This window comes from Antechinus flavipes, chromosome 3 (assembly GCF_016432865.1).
Source record: "Antechinus flavipes isolate AdamAnt ecotype Samford, QLD, Australia chromosome 3, AdamAnt_v2, whole genome shotgun sequence".
Lineage (NCBI taxonomy): Eukaryota > Metazoa > Chordata > Mammalia > Dasyuromorphia > Dasyuridae > Antechinus > Antechinus flavipes.
The window spans coordinates 524,254,791-524,275,955 of record NC_067400.1 but is presented as its reverse complement, the minus strand read 5'-3'; the positions used below and the strand labels follow the sequence as shown (position 1 = coordinate 524,275,955).

The 21,165-nt window shown below is 34.9% G+C and overlaps 1 protein-coding gene across 2 annotated transcripts in view; it reads left to right on the top strand.

The window, feature by feature from the left end:
• The window catches only part of NARS2 (asparaginyl-tRNA synthetase 2, mitochondrial), a 170,904-nt gene that overhangs the window by 106,405 nt on the left and 43,334 nt on the right, over positions 1-21,165 (top strand). Inside the window, exons 8-11 of one of the 2 annotated variants that reach the window (XM_051987212.1) lie at positions 3,638-3,736; positions 3,844-3,881; positions 13,402-13,468; positions 14,588-14,629. In XM_051987212.1, the coding sequence (XP_051843172.1) occupies positions 3,638-3,736; positions 3,844-3,881; positions 13,402-13,468; positions 14,588-14,629 (246 nt within the window). Of the gene's footprint in view, positions 1-3,637; positions 3,737-3,843; positions 3,882-13,401; positions 13,469-14,491; positions 14,630-21,165 lie in introns of both variants that reach the window. The other variant, XM_051987211.1, reaches the window with a different exon arrangement.

The following is a 21,165-nucleotide window of genomic DNA, read 5'->3' as shown; positions in this document are numbered from 1 at the left end:
ACATTTTCCTTGAACTGGAAAAGAAGGCTGTTTTCTAAACATCTGTCCTATTTTAGCTGAAGCACTAGTTTAGCCCTTTAACAAAGTTTCCTTGTCTATTTTTGTACTCACCCTAATTTCTGGGTCGAGGAAACTTTTCCACTGAAATCAGGATCGGAGACTTTTCCATTGAAATCAGGATTGGAGGCTTTTCCACTGAAATAAGGATAGTGTCTGTCCCATGTTTGCATGCCAAAATGTAATATTCTTCTCTAAAATGCAATATTCTCTGGTTGGGGTTTCCTTGAGGTCTCTGGAGGCAGCCTTAGTTTCAGTTCAGCAATCACCCCAAATGCAGCCAGGTGTTAAAAGTCCAAATCCTTTATTGTCTCTTTCCAAGTCTTGTCTTCTTTCCTGGGGCCGGGTTAGCTTTCTTAGAAGCTTGTAGTCTTGGTTCCGAGAGCTTGAGCTCTGGCTTCTGAATCTCCCAGACTGAATCCTGGTTGAGGCGCCTAGCTTATATATGCTTTCTTAAAGGTGTGAATCTTATAGAACTATAGTAAGTACCAAGTACATGTACTGAACTAGAGAACCATTAAATACAGTGCTAAATAATGCTAAATAATCATTGTCTGTATCAATTTCATTGGCTTAGCACCTTGTTTCAAGTTCTGGCTCTGTGACACGTATTAAATAGTTATTTTTTCCTCTTTCCTTTCCTTTTTTTTTTCTCCTTTTCCTCTTTTCTTTCTGCAGCTAGGAAGCAGAGTGGTTAAAGGGCTGCCTTGAAGACAGGAAGCCCCCTGGTCAGATCTTACTTCACACACTTACTAGTACTATGATCCTGGGCAAGTCACTTTACTTCTATCTGCCTTAGAGTTATAATAGCACCTATTGCACAGGGTGATTGTGATAGTTAAATACAATAATCTCTTATGAAAGCATTCAACATAGTGCCTACATGTAGTAGATGATTAATAAAAGCTTATTCACTTCAATTCCTTCACCTCCAAAAAAGAGGAATTCACATCCTCTCATAGGCAGCGCATCTACTTTTGAAAAGCTTTAATTTTTTTAGGGAATTTGTCTTGACTGTGATCCTAGATTTCCATTTTTGCAATGTCTGCCCGTTTTTCTTAGCTTTGTCCTCAGAAGACAATAGAATAGACTTAATCACTCTCCTAGATGATATCCCTTAAACTTCATGCTATCATATACCCCTGAATCTTCTTTTTCACAGACTAAATATTCTCCTCATGTCACATAAATTTAAGGCTCCTTTTAAACTATAGCACCCGGAACTGAATGTGGTGCTCCTAAAGAAGTCTAATGAGCAGAATACAATTCCTAAAATATTTCCCTTTTAACATATACCTAAGATTACATTATGAGCCTTGCATTTTGCAGTCCATTTAAATTCCCCAGATCTTTTTCTGAAGAACTATTTTCTTTCTCTCTCAAAACTTTTCTTCTTAACTTTACCATTACTATTAAAGATCCCAGCCAAATGATCCAGTAAATAGATCACTGAAGTCTTATCTTTCTGAATTCAAATCCCACCTCAGAGACTTTAAATAGATACTTTACTAGCCATGTGACCCTTAACCCTGTATACCTCAATTTCCTTCTCTGTAAAATAAGCTAGAAAAGGAAATGGCTAGCCATTCCAATATCTTTACCAAGGAAACTCCAATCATTGGCAGTCAGATATGACTGAAATAACTGAACAACAATTATCAAGAACAGTGCCATCTTCCCACTCACTCAAGTTAGCTACCAGTATAGACGTTGTCAGCCTCCCCAATTCCCTATCCACTCCCTTACCAAGTCCTGTCGATTCTGCCTCCATACGCCCCCTCCTGCCCTCTGACCCTACCATTTTTATGTAACACACAGCATCTGATGCCAGGACTTGTTTTTATTGTTGTCAGTTTTATTTTTTTTGGAGCTGTGCTTTTGTTGAGACTTGGTGTTTTTACTTGCTAGTAGTCCCAAGTACTGGGATCAGAAAGACTGAACTCTTCCTGAGTTCAGATCTGCCTAAATAACACTTAGCAGTGTGACCCTGAACAAATCACTTGTAAGAAACAAAAGAACTCCACTGATTTACTGCTGAATGCAGGAAAGAATTATTTTGCATTCTTGCCAGAATGGGTGCCTAGGTGAGTAGACACACCTTTGAAACTCCAAAGGCAGCATGTTATTTCCTATCCTAAAGCACAAGTCCCTCCCAATTTTTCTTTAATTGGATGTTACAGGAGTTACATATCATAAATCTCCACCCTCCTTTACATGGCCAGTCCCTGCTTCCAAGGAGCTTCCATTCTAGAAGAGGAAAGGTAACAAAGGAGGGCTATGGGCAAAGAACAAAAGATTCTCTTCAAATCTCAGGCCACTAGGCCTGATTACAAAAGTCAATCCCTCAGAAGCAGCTACACCCAAAGAAAGAACACTGGGAAATGAATATAAACTGCTTGCATTTTTGTTTTTCTTCCCGGGTAATTTATACCTTCTGAACCAATTCTCCCTGTGCAACAAGAAAACTGTTCAGTTCTGCACACATATATTGTATCTAGGATATACTGTAACTTATTTAACATATAAAGGACTGCTTGCCATCTGGGGGAGGGGGTGGAAGGAGGGAGGGAGAAAAATCGGAACAGAAGTGAGTGCAAGGGATAATGCTGTAAAAAATTACCCTGGCATGGGTTCTGTCAATAAAAAGTTATTTTAAAAAAAAAAAAGTCAGTCCCTGCCCCAAGGAGCTTACGATCTTTGGGGCAAAGATAGCCTCTGCTCTTGATTATTCTTTGATGTCCTTATGGGTTTCAGTTTTCTAACTTGTTTCATTTCTCCAACTTAAATAACTGTGGAAACCAAATGCCCATCCATTTCTCACATCACTTAACCCTGTGAGCTAAAAGAAATGTAAACTACCCCAGTATCTTTGCCAAGAAAACTCCAAATGGGGCTAAAAAGAGTCAGAAATAACTAAAACAACTGAACAAAAGTCAAAAGTACAATGTAAATCCATAGAAGTATATTCCCAGAATACAGCTGAATAACTGTACTTAATAGCATGATTATGACTAAAAATAAATGTCATTTTCCTGTAATATAATTTATCTTTTATCCAGAAAAAAAGTTTATAGGCTTTAGTAAAATATCTGTAAAAGGCTCTACAACTGCTTTTTAGAAAAATATGTACAGATATGAGCTATGTTATACTACAGTTATGTAGATTTGGAACTAATTTTACTTTTGTTGTTTCCAAGACAATGCTGATTTGTTTTAATTCATTCAGAAGCAGAGACCCTTATAATATATTTAACTAGTATAAGAACTGAGGTGCTAGTGTTCTAGAATATAAAATCACAACTTTCAGCAGAGAAGACTGTAGTAGAAAGGATGTTGATATTGGAATATGGAACCTGGGTTTACCCCTCTATCTCTTTAGCTTTGAGCAGTGTTATTTCAATTTTTTAGCCTCATTTTCTTTGTAAAATGGAGAAAACTGACACTTATACTACTTGTCTCACAGGATTGTTATTAAGGGGAATGTTTTGTCCACCTTAAACTACTATGGAAATTAGAAGTATGGTTATTATTAATGTCCATTTGTTCAGTCTTTTTCAGACAGTTCTTTGTTTGTTTCTAGGTTATGGAGACACTCTTCAAGACTACAACAGAAGCCGTTCTCTCAAATTGCCAAGAGGATGTTGAGCTTTTGCATAAATTTGTAGCTCCTGGTCAAAAGGTAATCAGTATTTAATATTTAAGTATTGTTTGGCAAAAAAATTAAACCTTGGTTCCTACTAAGCAACTTTATATTAATGGGAATGTTTTTTCTTTTTTATTAAAAAGGACAAGCTTGAACAAATGCTGAAAAATAAGTTTTTAATGTAAGTAGAAACATTTTACATTTATTATCTAAATGACATGATAGTTTAGAGATCTGCTCAATGGTGTGCTTTTTTTTCATCAAAGTAGATAGCAACTCTTCTATGCCTTAATACATTGTTTATGAATTGCAATGTATGTTTATGAATAGCTAATTGCTAACTATCTGGTAATGAACTTAGCTATTCTGGTTCCTGGATAAAATATTCTGATATCAGGCCATTAACCTAAAGCCTTTCCAATTTGGTAAGACTTGCTAAAGCTTTCATATTTATTAATAGCCTAGAAGAATCTTTGATTCATCTGTACATCATTTTGATATTAATAGCAAATTAACTAATATACTGTTTTTAATCTTTATTTTTATCTTTTCTTTTTAAAGAAATTTGTATTAATATATTTAGTGTTTACCTTGCCTATATTTTCAATATAACCCTTCCTCTTCTACCTTCCAGAGTACCATCCCTTAGAACAAAAAATTAAAAAGAGAGGAAAGAAGTTCAGAAAAACTAATCAGAACGATTCCCTTTGAGCCCAAGTTTGGTCATTGTCATTTCAATACAGTTTTCAGTTGTTTTGAGTTATGCTTTTCATTTATAAAGTGGTTATCATTATTTTCCTGGTTCACATCTTGTTTGTCTATTCTCTGATTGATGGAGTCCAATTATTGTTAAAGGCACAAGTTGACCTAATAAAAATTTTCCCTTGGTCAGAATTTGGGTTGAGTAAAAACAATTTAATTGACAAATAAAATGTCTGTAGTCTGTAGTATGTATAGCAAGTTTATCTCAAAACTAGTTCACTTTGACTTAATCTTCTCTCTTTATCCTTAGTTTTCTTTTTTTTTTTTAATCCTTACTTTTCTTTATCCAACCCTGAAAAGTTGTAGTATAATTAATTTTCTTTCAGTGAAGATACATTTTTGGATCCAAAAATGTTTCTGTTTTTTATTCATTATTTGTCATTACTGTCTCATCTTAATCATCATCTAGATTATCCAATGGTACTGAACATGTGGTACTGAACTAGATTTAATATGAAGTCACTTGAAGAGAACACCATAATAAAAATGATCATTTAAATTTGAGAAGAAACTCTAATTCTACTTTATTAATTTATTTTTTAAATTTTATATCACCTTCTGATTCTTCTTTTTCTAGTCTATTTTAATGATCTACTTTTCTACTTTGAAATTAGTACCAGATAATTTTGAGGATTACTGTTTTATACACACACACACACACACACACACAACACACACACACACACACACACACTATGTTGAATTCTAGAAGTGCTATTCCCCCTTGTGTTATAATACTTTTTGTTGCTATTTTATCCATCTTGGTAGTTTGCTTGATGGAGAATTAATTAATTTAGCTAGTTAATATCATATTTTTATTATGTTGACCTTACTATGAGTAGCATATCCCTTTAGTTATTCAATTATTTATTATTTTAAAGAGTATTTTATGACTCTCTTCATATAAATCTTAAACCTAGCTTGGTGAATTGACATATATTTTATGTATTTTTGCAGTTATTATGGATTTCTCTTTCTGTTATATCTTCTTAGTTTTCGTTATTGCAATATAGAAATGCTGTTGATTTTTATGGGTTTGTTTTGTATCCTGTTACTTTACTAAAGCTATCAATTATTCCAGTTTCTTTACTTATTCTTGGGAATTTCTAAATGATCCTTCATGTGTTCAGCAAATAAGGATGGTTTTGCTTCATTGCCTATATTTATAACTTTCTTTTCTTAATATTGCTAGCATTTCTAGAACTATGTCAAATCCTAGTGGGGAAAGGGCATTTTTTCTTTGTTTTGCTACATGTTTATTTGGAAAAGTTTTTAGTGTTTTTCCATCATAAATATTGTTAGTTTTTTGTTTTTAGATAGCTATTTCTTATCATATTGGAAATGGTCTATTTGTGCCTATACTTTTATAGACTTTTTAGCATAAATTATGTGTTGAACTTTGTCAAAGTTATTTTTCAAATGTTTGAATCATAATTTCTTCCACTGGTATAAATTCCACTTGATCATAGTAAGTAATTTTTTGGCCAGTAGACTTTTTGTTGTGAAATAAATTGTTTAAATAGCATTTTAAATTATGCAAATACTTTCAATACAACAAGCCTATTTTAACTATTTCATGTATTATTATTCCCATTTTACAAATGAAGATACTGAGGGTCTGAAAAGTAATGTGAATTGTGTATGATTATATAGCTAGTAAATTTCAGAGGTGGAATTGGAATCCAAGTGAAATAAGTCCATCTTCAGCCAGTGTTTCATAAACACTACACCAACCTGCCTCAGTGAAAAAAGGAGCTCTAGTGTGGAAGTTTCAAGACTTAGTTTTGACTCCTACTTTGCCACTTATTTGTTATTTAAATAATGTTGAACAGATCACTGAAACTTTATGGAGTCTTAGTTTCCTCAATTGTAAAACAGATAATAAAATCCTAAGGTCTCAGAGTTCAAAACAACTTTAGAGGTTCCTATTCTTACCTGAAATCTTTAATTCCTTCTTAAAGCACTTCCAGCATTATCTTTCTTATGGAATGATTAGATAAGATAATATATTTAGAGAACTCCATAAATCATAGAATGGCATATAAATGGAAACTTGTATTTTTAAGTAAATGAGCCCACAATTTACAGTAAGAAATAAAAGACTCCATAGGGACCCTTAGAAACAATAACTGATTGATCAGTTCAGAGCCAGTTTTCAGACAATAAAATCTTTTCATCAATTTTTAGATCTGAGTTTCTGATAAACATAATATAGATCCTTAGTTAAAAGTCTTTAAGCAACAAGAGATGATCCAATGTCCTAGCCACACAGGGCTAGATTCAAATGCAATAAATTTTTTTCACAATTCCCATAATTGCATATTTACATTGTCAAGTATAGATCAGACTAATTAGAAGTCTCACAATGGACTAGTTCTGAAAATGGAAATTTCCATGTCACCAAGGTAATCAAGAAAACTTAAGTTTGACCACAAATATAGATTAAAATTGTAAGGTGTTCATATTTTCATCTTGTTACAGTAACTCAAAGATGTTTCCGTATCAGTCTGGTTATTCTTGATTATAAAAATTTGCTACAAAAGAAAAAAGAGGGATATAGCTATAATAATGTCATATATGCATATCATATATCTCACAGTGAGAAAAACTTCCATAATTGTTTGATTGCAGACATGAGTCATATTTGACAGCCAATCATGTTGTCATGAGATATTAAAAGCAAGGTTCAGAATTAACCAAAGAGTAATTTTCCTTTTCAGAAAAGATATAGTAAAATGAAAAGATAGATTCAGAAGAATCCTGCCTACATCATCACCATAGTCACCTCCTTTCCCCCCACCTCCCAGTCTTTTTCCAGGTACAGACATCCACCTTTAACAGTTTCCAGACTATTACACATGCCATTTTTTACTATTGGCTTCATGACAATTCAGAAGCTCAAATCAAAGCTCAAAATAATAGTGAATCGTGGAGGATTCTGGGAAGATGGTAGAATAGGTCAGTAAATTTCAAGCTCTCCAGATTTCTCTCACAAACAGAACTAATTTGTGTGTGAAGTCAGGGGGTCTGAGTCTGGGAAGATTGAGGGAACTTTGGCTGATTAAGAACAGCAGGCCTAGCTAAATTGCAGAAAAACAGCACATCCAGTGAGTGCAGAGGCAGTGAAGCAGGAATGCTGTAGGTATTTGTGGGAAGGTGGAGCTTTTGATTTGGGATTCCAGATCAGAGGGAGTGATGAAGTAAAGTTAGAAGTACCATCCCCCCACTCCAGGATTAGAAGTGCTTATACTAATACTTACCATTTTTTAAAAAATGAATCAGCACAGAAGAAAGAACCCAACCACAGAAATAGGGAAAACTGGGGTTCATCTTCAGAAGAGGACACAAGTAAAAAAAAAAGCTACTTCTAGGAGAAGCTAGATGGCACAGTGGATAGAGCACCAGCTCTGAAGTCAGGAGGACCTGAGTTCAAATCTGGTCTCAGACACTTAACACTTCCTAGCTGTGTGACCTTGGGCAAGTCACTTAACCCCGATTGCCTTGGGGGGGGGAGGGGGGAGACTAGCTACTTTTATCCCAAAGAGTAACATTAAATGGCTCCCTACCTAGAGAGAATTTATAGCAGAGTTCAAAAAAGAATTTAAAAATCAAGTGAGAGGGAAAACTAAAAGAAAAAAATTAAATTAAAAACCATCCAAAAAAACAAGATTATAAAAAAAAAAAAAAAGGTAACCAACAAAGGATATGAACAGACAATTTCCAGATGATGAAATTGAAACTATTTCTATTCATATGAAAGGGTGTTCCAAATCACTATTGATCAGAGAAATGCAAATTAAGACAACTCTGAGATACCACTATACACCTCTCAGATTGCCTAAGATGACAGGAAAAGATAATGATGAATGTTAAAGGGGATGCAGGAAAACTGAGACACTGATACATTTCTGGTGGAACTGTGAACACATCCAGCCATTCTGGAGAGCAATTTGGAACTATGCCCCAAAAGTTATCAAACTGTGCATACTCTTTGATCCAGCAATGTTACTACTGGGCTTATATCCCAAAAGGATCTTAAGGAAGGGAAAGGGACCTGTATGTACCAAAATGTGCCCTTTTTGTAGTGGCTAGAAACTGGAAAATTAATGGATGCCCATCAATTGGAGAATGGTTGGGTAAATTGTGGTATGTGAATGTTATGGAATGTTGGAATCCTTACAAAGTGTGTTAACTCATTAGAATTGATAGAGACAATAATTATCTAATTTAGCATGATTCAGTATGATTGATCTGATCTTACAAGGTGATGTTATGAGCCAGAACTTGAAATAGGGTACTAAGTGGAACTGATAGAAACAATGCTTGTGTTCACACCTTTAGAGAGCTCATATAAGCAAGAAGCTCTTAGGGCCAAAGAGCACTCTGGGAGAGACACAGAGGCATTCTGGGAGATTGAGAGCCAGAAGCCCTCTCTCGGAGGCAAGACAGATTCATTCCAACTTTCACCTAGGTGCTGGCTGGAGATTTTTGGAAGAAGATAAGCCGAAGCTGGCAGAGGCAAGATTAGCAACGAGAGCTCTCGGAACCAAGGAAAGAGATAAGAAATAAACGTTTGGATTTTATCAGCTGGCTGCATTTGGAGTGATTATTACTTTCAACTGAAACTAAGGCTGCCTCTAGAAAACCTCCCCAAGAAACCTGCTCCCACAGAGAACCATCACATTATACAAAAGAAGAGAACACCACAATGGATTATTATTGTTCTATAAGAAATGACCAGCAGGATGAATACAAAGAGGCTTGGAGAGACTTACATGAACTGATGCTGAGTGAAATGAGCAGAACCAGGAGATCATTATACACTTCAACAACAATACTACATGAGGATGTATTCTGATGGAAGTGGATGTCTTTGACCAAGATCTAATTCAGTTCCAATTGATCAATGATGGACAGAATGAGCTACACCCAGAGAAGGAACACTGGGAAATGAATGTGAACTACTTGCATTTTTGTTTTTCTTCCCAGGTTATTTTTACCTTCTGAATCCAATTCTTCCTGTGCAACATGAGAACTGTATGGTTCTGCACACATATATTGTATCTAGGATATATTATAACATTTTTAACATGTATAAGACTGCTTACCATCTAGGAGAGTGGGTAGAGGGAGGGAAGGGAAAAATTAGAACAGAAGTGAATGCAAGGGATAGTGCATATGTTCTGTCAATAAAAAGTTATAATAAAAAAAGTAACCAATTAGAAAAGGAGATACAGAGTCTTAAAGATGAAAATAACTCTTTGAAAATTAAAGTTGGGCAAGAGGAAGCCAGTGAAACTATGAGAGACCAAGAAATAGCAAAACAGAATATAAAAAATGAAAAAATAGATCAGAATGTAAAACATCTTAGAAGAAAAACACCAGATCTGGAGAAAAGATCAAGAAGAGAAAATAAAAGAATAACTAGACTACCTGAAAGCTGTGACCAAAAAAAAGCAATCTTGACACAATCATGGAAAAAATAATCCAAGACTGCTTGCCATCTCGGGGAGGGAGTGGAGGAAGGGAGGGAAAAAATCGGAACAGAAGTGAATACAAGGGATAATGCTGTAAAAAATTACTCTGGCATGGGTTCTATCAATAAAAAGTTATTTTAAAAAAATAATAATCCAAGAAAATTTGTCCTGGGCTGATAGAATATGAGGAGAAAGTAGAAATAGGAAAAAATCTGCTGATCACCTCCTTAAAGAGATCCTTTGTAGAAATCACATAGGAATATTATTGCCAAATTCTGAAACCCCCAGATCAAAGAAAAAATTTTTCAAGAAACAAGAACAGAATAATTCAAATATGCTGGGAGCTACAAATAGAATTATACAGGATTTATCAGCAATCACAATAAAAGACCTCAGGTCCTGGAATCATTTATCCTGGCAATCAAAGGAACCAGGCCTTGGTTTCAGCAGGATAGACACCATGAGAATGGACAAGAATAGAGTCCAAAGTCTTTACTGTCTCTTATATAGTCTGTGTCTGTCATAGTCTGACCCAGTCTCCTTCAGCAGTCTAGCAATCTGATAGTCTCACAGTCTCAACCAATTTCCATCTCAGTCTGACTTTGTCCCCAATTTAAATACTCTACAAACCAATTACATCATTACAGTATACAGAGTACATGTGAACTAGAGAACCATTACATCATGATATTAAGTACTAAGCATATATGTGAATTAGAGAACCATTATCTCATCAATTCCACTGAGTTAATACCTTGTTTCAAGTATATTTCTTCAGAGTTCTGGCCCTTTACACCTAAGGCTATAAAGTTTCTTTTACTTCTTAGATTGTAGATTGTTGTATTTTTATCTTTGATTCTCCTTCCCAGTCTGTAAGAACCCATTCTTTGAGTTTGATTACACTTATTGCTTGATTTGTAAGTATAATCCATTCAGTTAATCAGCAAGTATTTATTAAATGCTTATTTTATGCTGCGAACTATTCTAAGCACTAAAGATACAAAAAAAGCCCAAAAAGTTATTACTCTTAATTCTTCTGTATTGAGATTATCTTTTTCTTGTGGTCATTTTCTGAAAAGCAAATATGCTCTCAATTCAGTGTTTGTATATTTAGGTCTCCAAACTCCTTGCATTTTAAAAGTAGGGACTCTTGGGTCTCTGTTAGAATCCTTATAAACTGTTAAGTCATTAGAATTGATAGAGACAATAATTATCTAATTTAGCATGGTTCAGTATGATTGATCTGATTTTACAAGGAGATGTTATGGGCCAGAACCTGAAACAAGGTACTAAGTAGAATTGAGGAGACAATGTTTAAATCTAGTTTAGAATTGATTTAATCCTCCAACAAATAATAGTTTCCCAGTAATGTAATGATTGGTGTGTACTCAGTGAACAGCATATAAGCAAGAAACTCTCAGGGTCAAGGAGCACTCTGGGAGGAAGCCCACAAGCCACTCTCAGAGGTAGATTCATTCCATCTTCCACTTTTGTGCTGCCTGGAGGCAGAAGAAAGCAGAGGCAAAGGACAAGCTGCAAGAGCTCTTGGAATCAAGGAAGGAAAAAATCAACTTTTGGATTTTATCAGCTGGCTGTATTTGGGGTGATTATTACTCTGAACTGAAACTAAGGCTGCCTCCCCAAACCTCCCCAAGAAACCTGCTCCCACAGAGACCCATCATATATTACATAAAAGAAGAGAACACCACAGGTCTCTCTTTTGTTTCCCCCTACACCTTCCCTATTGGAAGCCATGGAATATGTGTTGGGTATTCAGAGCCCCTCACAATTTGACTTGAGCCTGCCTTTCTAAAGGTATTATGCATTACTTCCATTAATCCTCTATACATTGTAGCCTAACAAGCCTTCCTGCCATTCCCCATACACAAATTCAAACTTCCTGTCTCTGTGCCCCTGCACAGACTGGCCCTACCATGTCTGGAATGTACTCTTGCTCATCTGTACCTGATAGAATCTCTCACTTCCTTCAAAGTTTAGAGCAAATGCCACTTCCTATATAAAGCTTTTTTTAACTCTCTTCCAGGTTACATCCTCTTTCCTTCCAATTATTTTACAAAATAATTGCTGTTTTGTATTTTACATTTATGTACATGTTATTTCTCTGAATAGAATGTAAGCTCCTTGAGAGCAAGAATTATTTTATTTTTGCACTAAGCATATTACTAATTGATTACTTTAGATTATAATGATCTGGACTTGTTGTAATGAGATATTCCTTTAACTATCTTCCTGAATTAAATTGTAGCTCCCTATTAATCATTTTTGTTCTATCTGTTTTAGTTACATAATCATTATTTTTGGTAGAGAAAAAATGAAATAAGAATTGAGTAGTTCTATCTTTGCCTTGTTGTTATCATTGTTCCATCTATCTCCAGATCCTTATCTTTCCTTAAATGTAAGTGATCCTACTTCTTTATTCTTTGCCCCACTCCCCAAAAAAGAGCTTTTTTTGTTGTCTAAAACTCAAAGAAAAATGTGTAAAATATCCGGGTGAGCACTACCAAAAGTATTGTCCAAATTTATATAAATACAATTTCAAAACGCTTTATATATATATATATATATATATATATATATATGTATATATTTTTAGCACCAGTCCTGAAGTCGAGAAGACATAAGTACAAATCTGGCCTTAGACACTTAACACTTAATAGCCGTGTGACCTTGGGCAAGTCACTTAACCCCAATTGCCTCAGCCAAAACAAAAACAAAACTCTTAAATAACAAATAATTAGAGACGTAATTATTAGAGAGACAAAATTAAAAGTTATAATACTTCCTGTGTTAATCTTCAGCTTTAAAGTTGTAGATTAAAATGTAGCTACCAAGGGAACCAAACCACCAATTAAGCCATCAAACAAATACTTTGTATAACTAAAAAAATAACAGAATCAATGTGGGGGAATATAGGTGCTGAAATATCAAGGAAAATAATGATCAAAAAGTAGGATGGGAGTAATAGCACTTTCAGACTTCAAATTACACTGTAAATTCATAATTATTACAACTATTTTCAACAGAAAAGGAAGAATCAGAAACAATTGAACTCAATATCACAATGCTTAATAAAGCTAGAAATATAAATTACTTGGAGAAGAAAAGAATTGCTTGGAAAACTGGAAAGCAGAGAGACAAAAATTAGATTTAGTCCAGTATACCATACCCTATACCCAAAATGTATATATGATCTGAATATAAAGAACACATAATTAAAAAAAAAAAAAAAACAGACAAAAGAATGTTGCAATAGGAATTTATGTGTATGTTGGGAGATTTTATTAAAGTGTTTTTATGGTCTTCTAAAACACTCAGATTCTATTTAATAGCAATATAGGACTGAAAAATCCATGATGGAAAAATAAAAATGGTCTTTTACAAAATAGTTAATAATGTTAGGCACATATTGGCCTTTCTCAGCTTCTTCTTTTACCCCCCCAGCATTTCCTATACAGAAGCCATGGAAATCTTAAAGAAGGGATCCCAGAATTTCACCTTTACCCCCAAGGTGAGTAATTATTTCTATGTTAACAAAAAGCTAATCCTACTCAGGCTTTCCAGGACTGCCAACTTATCATTTCCTACCTGGCTGCTTCCTGGACTTCATCATTTTCTCCATAAATTCATCATCCTGCAAGGTAGCATCAGTTGTGAAACTAATACTCTCCCAGTCCCTGGGGCCCCTCTCTCCCTTTAATTGACGAGGGTAGGCATCAAAGTGCTCCTTCCAGAACCTTTACTCAAGAAGAGGGCCCATGTACCAGCTCATTGTTTCCCACTCCATCCTTAACCTCACTTTTCAGCTCCTTAAATATATTGTTTCCCCAATATATTGGAAGCTCCTCAAGGACAGAGACTGCTTTTGTTTTTCTTTATATCCTCAGCACCTAGCATAGAGTCTGGCCCACTAAATAAATGCTTATTGACTTTTCAGGGTTTTTTTTTGGTAGTCTTCAACTCACAAGCCAATTGGTCCAGTAAACATTTATTAAGTGCCTACTGTGTGCCAGGCACTGTGCTAAATTCTGGGGGTATGGTTAATAAAAGAAAGAGTCCCTACCTTCAAGGAACTCAAAGCAATTTTTTTAAAATGACATTTAGGAGGAAAAAATTACGTATACTTATTTTGCTAGATAGTCACACCTTTTAAGATAGAAAAGAAATAATTTTCTAACTTGATATTGAGCTGAAAAGTTATGAAAGGATTTGTCAAATTTAAAAATATGAAAACACTAAAAAGGAAAGGGAATCAGAAAGTGAATAGGACCACCAGAGTAATGGAATATAAAGATTAAAAATAAAATTTTTATAGAAAATCTTTTCTAAGGCAGGAGCCTCCGAAGAGGAGTACATACATAAGTACTAAAAATGGGCTAGTGCTTGTTTTAGAAAATTCATTCTTAAACACGCTTTGATCTTAGCTTTGTAGTTTCTTTCAGGTTACTTGTGTATTTAGAAAAGTATATTCTACTCTTTTGTTTTAGAGTGCCCCTTCTCCCTTACTGTGATTTTTTTTTTTCATTCATTATAGTGGGGTGTTGATCTGCAAACTGAACATGAAAAATACCTTGTGAAGTATTGTGGCAATATTCCAGTATTTGTTATTAACTATCCTTTTGATCTCAAGCCTTTCTACATGCGGGATAATGAAGACGAACCTCAGCATACGGTAAGATAAGACATAGCATAGATAAAGTTTTACATGCCTTTTTATCCAAGATCAAAGTGGAAATATAGGATGTCAGGATGAAAGAGATCTTAGAACATAGAATGTCAGAATTGGGAGGGACTGTAGAGAAAGTCATCTTTAACTTTCTAAATGAGGAAATTGAGGTTCACATAGGTTATCTTTGAATTAAGCTCACCTTATCTGTGGAAAACTATATATTGTTGGCCACCTCTCATTCAAGATCGATGAATGAAATTTCTCCCAAACATAATGAAACGATAATCTTCAAACTCCCTTTTTATTTAAAATTAAAGCTTTTTATTTATAAAACATATACATGGGTAATTTTTCAACATTGACCCTTGCAAAATTTTCTGTTCCAAATTTTTCCCTCCTTCCCTCCACCCCTTCCCCTAGATGGCAGGGAGTCCAATACATGTTAAATATGTCAAGATATATGTTAAATCCAATATATGTATACATATTTATAGTTATCTTGCTGTGTAATGGGCTAAGGCTTGAAGCACGTGAGGCTAAATAGTAATTGGACCATACTTTATTAAATATATATGCTTGGAGAAAGAATGGCCCCCGCCCACTCTTTGTGCAAGTCCTGATGTGTTGTATAGGAAATGACATTTTTGGTGGGTGGAGGCAAGGGAGTGGAAAGGGAAGGGGAAAGAGAGACTGCTGGCTGGCGTCTTGTCACAGCTGCTCGCATTGCTATCGCAATGGCCCTTCATTTCCGATCTCCCTCTGCTAGCTGGCTTCCTGTCGCAGCTGCCCATATTGTTATCACAATCCTTCTTGCCCATATTGCTATCACAATTCCCCCTCACCTCTACTGAGAATAAAGATTGAAGATTTTTCCCTTAACTTGAATTCCTGATTCCGGCTGATTTTAAATACGTGGTCATCACATTGCTGCACAAGAAAAATCATATCTAGAAAGACAAAATGCAAGCAAACATCAACAGAAAGTATGAAAATGCTATGTTGTGGTCCACACTTAGTTCCCACAGGCCTTTCTCTGGGTGTATATCGCTTTCTTCATCATTGAATGGTTTTAACTGGTTTGAATCATCTCATTGTTGAAGAGACCCATGTCCATCAGAATTGATTATCACATAGTCTTCTTGTTGCCGTGTATAATGATCTGCTCATTTCACTCAGCTTCAGTTCGTGTAAGTCATTCCAGGCCTCTCTGAATCATCCTGTTGGTTGTTTCTTACAGAAGAATAATAGTCCATAACATTCATATACAATAATTTATTCAGCCATTCTCCAATCGATGGGCATCCATTCAGTTTCCAGTTTCTAACCACTACAAAAAAGAACTGTTACAAACATTTTTGCACATCTGGGTCCCTTTCCTTCTTTTAAGATCTCTTTGGGATATATGGGATATAAGCCCAATAGAAACACTGCTGGGTCAAAAGGTATGCACAATTTGGTAGCTTTTTGAGCATAGTTCCAGATTGCTCTCCAGAATGGTTGGATCCATTCACAGTTCTACCAACAATGTATCAGTGTCCCAGTTTTCCCACATCCCCTCCAACATTCATCATTATCTTTTCCTGTCATCTTAGACAATCTGACAGGTGTATAGTGACATTTCAGAATCGTCTTAATTTGCATTTCTCTGATCAGTAGTGATTTGGAACACCTTTTCATATGATTAGAAATAGTTTCAATTTCTTTATCTGAAAATTGTTCATATCCTTTGACCATTTATCAATTGGAGAATGGCTTGAATTCTTATAAATTTGAGTGAATTCTCTATGTATTTTAGAAATGAGGCCTTTATCAGAACCTTTGAATGTAAAAATGTTTTCTCAGTTTATTGCTTCTCTTCTAAACTTGTCTGCATTAGTTTTGTTTGTACAAAAACTTTTTAACTTAATATAATCAAAATTATTTTGTGATCAGAAATGATCTCTTGTTCTTTAGTCACAAATTCCTTCTTCCTCCACAGTTCTGAGAAGTAAACAAATTATCCTCTGTTCTAATTTGTTTATACTATCATTTTTTATGTCTAGACCATGAACCCTTTTGAACCTTATCTTGGTATATGATGTTAGATGTGAGTCAATGCCTAATTTCTGCTGTACTAGTTTCCAATTTTCCTGGCAGTTTTTGTCAAATATTGAGTTCTTATTCCAAAAGCTGGGGTCTTTGGATTGGTCAAACACTAGATTACTATAGTTATTGATTGTTTTGTCTTGTGAACCTAACCTATTCCACTGATCAACTACTCTGTTTCTTAGCCAGTACCAAATGGTTTTAATGACTGCTGCTTTATAATATAGTTTTAGATTTGGTATCACTGGGCCACCTTCATTTGCTTTTTCCCCCATTAATTCCCTTGAAATTCTTGACCTTTTGTTCTTCCAGATGAATTTTGTTGTTATTTTTTCTAGGTCAATAAAATAGTTTCTTGGGAATTTGATTGGTATAGCACTAAATAAATAGATTATTTTAAGTAGTATTATCATCTTTTATTATATTCCCTCAACCTATCCAAGAACACTTAACATTTTTCCAATTGTTTGTGTGGAAAGTATTTTGTAGTTTTGCTCATATAATTCCTGACTTTCCATTGGCAGATAAGATTCCCAAGTATTTTATAGTATCGACAGTTATTTTAAATCAATTTCTCTTTGTATCTCTTGCTGTTGGATTTTATTAGTGATGTATAAAAATGCTGATGATTTATGTGGATTTATTTTGTATCCTGCAACTTTGCTAAAGTTGTTAATAGTTTTTTAGTTGATTTGCTAGGGTTTTCTAAGTATAACACCATGTCATCTGCAAAGAGTGATAATTTGGTTTCCTCATTACCTATTTTAATTCCTTTAATCTCTTTTTCTTCTCTTATTGCCAAAGCTAGCATTTCTAATCCAATATTGAATAGTAATGGTCATAGTGGGCAACCTTGTTTCACCCCAGATCTTATTGGGAATGGTTCCAATTTATCCCATTATATATGATGCTTGCTGATGATTTTAAATAGATGCTACCAACTATTTTAGGGAAAAGTCCATTTATTCTTATACTCTCTAATGTTTTTAATAGGAATGGATGTTGGATTTTATCAAATGCTTTTTCTGCATCTATTGAGATAATCATATGTTTTTTGTTAGTTTGGTTATTGACATAGTCAATTATGCTAATATTTTTCCTAATATCAAACCAGTTCTCATTCCTGGCATAAATCCTACTTGGTCATGTCGTATTATCCTGGGGATGATTTTCTGTATTCTCTTTGCTAATATTTTATTTAATATTTTTGCATCAATATTCATTAGGGAGATTGGTCTATAATTTTCTTTCTCTGTTTTCGTCCTACCTGGTTTAGATATCAGTACCATGTCTGTGTCATAAAAGGAATTTGGTAGAAGTTCTTTGTCCCCTATTTTTTCAGATAGTTTATATAATATTGGTGTTAATTGTTCTTTAAATGTTTGGTAGAATTCCCATGTAAATCCATCTGGTCCTGGGGATTTTTTCCTTAGGGAGTTGATTAATAGCTTGTTCTATTTCTTTTTCTAAAATGGGACTATTTAAGTAACATGTTTCCTCTTCTGTTAATCTGGGCAGTCTATATTTTTGTAGTTTTTCCTCTATTTCACTTAGGTTATCAGATTTAGTGGCATAAAGTTAGGCAAAGTAACTCCTAATTATTGCTCTGATTTCTTCTTCAGTGGCAGAAAGTTCTCCCTTTTCATTTTTGAGACTAATAATTTGATTTTCCTCTTTCCTTTTCTAATCAAATTAAATAAAGGTTTATCTACTTTATTGATTTTTTTCATAAAACCAACTTAGAGTTTTATTTATTAATTCAATAGTTTTTTTACTTTCAATTTTATTAATCTCTCCTTTTATTTTTAGAATTTCAAATTTGGTATTTGATAGGGGATTTTTAATTTGTTCTTTTTCTAGCTTTTTTAGTTGCAAGCCCAATTCATTGATTTTCTCTTTCACTATTTTATGCAAATAAGCATCTAGAGAGATAAAATTTCCCCTTATTACAGATTTGGCTGCATCCCACAAATTTTGGTATATTGTCTCATTATTGTCATTCTCTTGGATAAAATTATTGATTGTGTCTAAGATTTTTTTTTTTCACTCATTCTTTCTTTAAGATGAGATTATTTAATTTTTAATTACTTTTTGGTCTATTTTCTCTTGGCCTTATATTACATGTGATTTTTATTGCATCATGGTCTGAAAAAAAATGCATTTACTATTTCTGCCATTCTGCCTTTGATGTTGAGGTTTTTATGCCCTAGCACAGGATGAGTGTTTGTATATGTTCCATGAATTGTTGACAAAAAAGTAAACACTTTCTGTCTCCATTTAATTTTTTCCAACGATCTATCATACTTAACTTTTCTAACATTTTGTTTATCTCCTTAACTTCTTTCTTAATTATTTTGTGGTTCAATTTATATAGTTCTGAGAGAGCAAGGTTGAGTGTAATGGGCTGAAGCTCTTGAGTCGGGCTAAAGCTTTTGAGTCTTGCTGAAGCTCTTGAGTCGCACTGAAGTCCCAAGCACTTGAGGCTAATTAGCAATTGGACAGTACTCTATTAATATATGCTTGGAGAAAGAATGGCCCTGCCCACTCACTGTGCAAGTTTGTGTTGTAGAGGATTTGGTGGGTGGAGTGTGAGAGGGAGAGGCACTGCTGGCCAGATTCGTGTTGCAATTGCTCTTACTTCCTATCGCTATTCCCCTTCACCTCTACAAAGAATAAAGATGAAGGATTTCCCCTCATCCTGACTTCTTGACTCTGGCTGATTTTAAAATACTCTATCATCACACTTGAGATTCCTTATTAGTATGGTTTTGCTATTTCTTCTTGCATCTCTCTTAACTTCTCCTCTAGGAATTTCCATGCTATACCACTTGGTGCATATGTTTAGTATTGATATTGTTTCATTATCTATGGTACCCTTTAGTAAGATATAGTTTCTTTCCTTATCTCGTTAAATTAGACCTTTGTTTTTATTTGATCTGAGATCAGAATTGCTATCCCTGCTTTTTGTTCCTAAACTGAAGCATAATATATTCTGCTCCAGCCCTTTACCTTCACTCTATATATAATCACTATGTTTTAAATGCATTTCTTGTAAACAACATATTGTAGGATTCTGGCTTTTAATCCAGTCTGCTCTCTGCTTCTATTTTATGAGAGAGTTCATCTCATTCACATTCACTGTTAAAATAACTAATTCTGTATTTCCTGCCATCTTATGTACCCTAGGTTATGCTTTTCTCTTTCCTATTCTCTTTCCCTTCTCCCCAGTATTTTGCTTTTGATGACCACCTCCCTCAAGCAGTCCTCCTCCTTTATAGCCCTCCCCCTTTTTAACACCTTTCCCCTAATTCTTCTGTTTTCCCTTCTATTAGTTTTTCCCTTTCTTTTCCCCCTTTCCCTCCTATATTCCTATAAGGTAATATGTTTCTTTATGATACCAAATATGGCTGATATTCTCTCTTAGAGCCAAATCTGATGAGAGTAAGATTCACACAATGCTCATCCCTCTCCCTTTTTTCTCCTCACTTATAAGTTTTCTTTGCCTCTTTGTGGGATGTAATTTCCCTTATTTTACCTTCTTTTTCCTCCTCTTCCCATATGATCCCGTTATGCCCCTATGCACTACTCTAACCTGGTAGCTCCTCTTTGAGCTACTCTTAATGCCCATTCGTCAATGGCACAGCTAGGCCATACTTACCCATCTTCGGGCACTAACCCGGATCCCATAGAGACAGACCACCAGGAGGAGTGAAGCAAAAGAGAACTTTATTTTTAGATAGCACAAATTTATACCCCTCTGAAGATCTGAGGGAAGGGGAGGTCCTCTAGGAACCTGGCATAATGGGATTGGCCCAAGAAGAAGGAGGGCGATGTGCTAGGCTTTGAGAGCACTAAGGAAGGAGGCATGGTACCTGGAGTCAGACACCACCTCTTGGGGCTAAGCCCCACCTCCACGTAGGACTCACCTGCACCTCAGTACCTCTCATCCCTCAGGTCCTCCCACATGCCTTGGATTGCATTCCTTGCTTCTTGAGGCTTTTTAATCTTTACCATCCCCTTTCCACCTCTAGTTTCTTTTTCATGTTATCATTATAAAATCAAATTATACTCTCATTCTCTAAGTATACCCATAACAGAAACATAGTTCTCAAGAGTTCTTTCCTTTTTACCTTTTTATGCTTCTCTTGAGTTCTGTGTTTGGAGATCAAATTTTTGTTCAATTCGGGTGTTTTCATTAGAAATAGGTGAAAATCTCCTATATCATTGAATGTCCATCTTCTTCCCTGAAAGATAATGCTCATTTTAGCTGGGTGGCTTATTCTTGCCTGTAATCCCAGTTTCTTTGCTTTTAGAAGTATCAAATTCCAGGCCCTTTGATCCTTTAAGGTTGAAGCTGCTAGGTCCTGGGTAATCCTCAGTATTTAAATTGTTTCTTTCTGAACACTGGGAAACGAATGTGAACTATCTGCATTTTTGTTTTTCTTCCCGGGTTA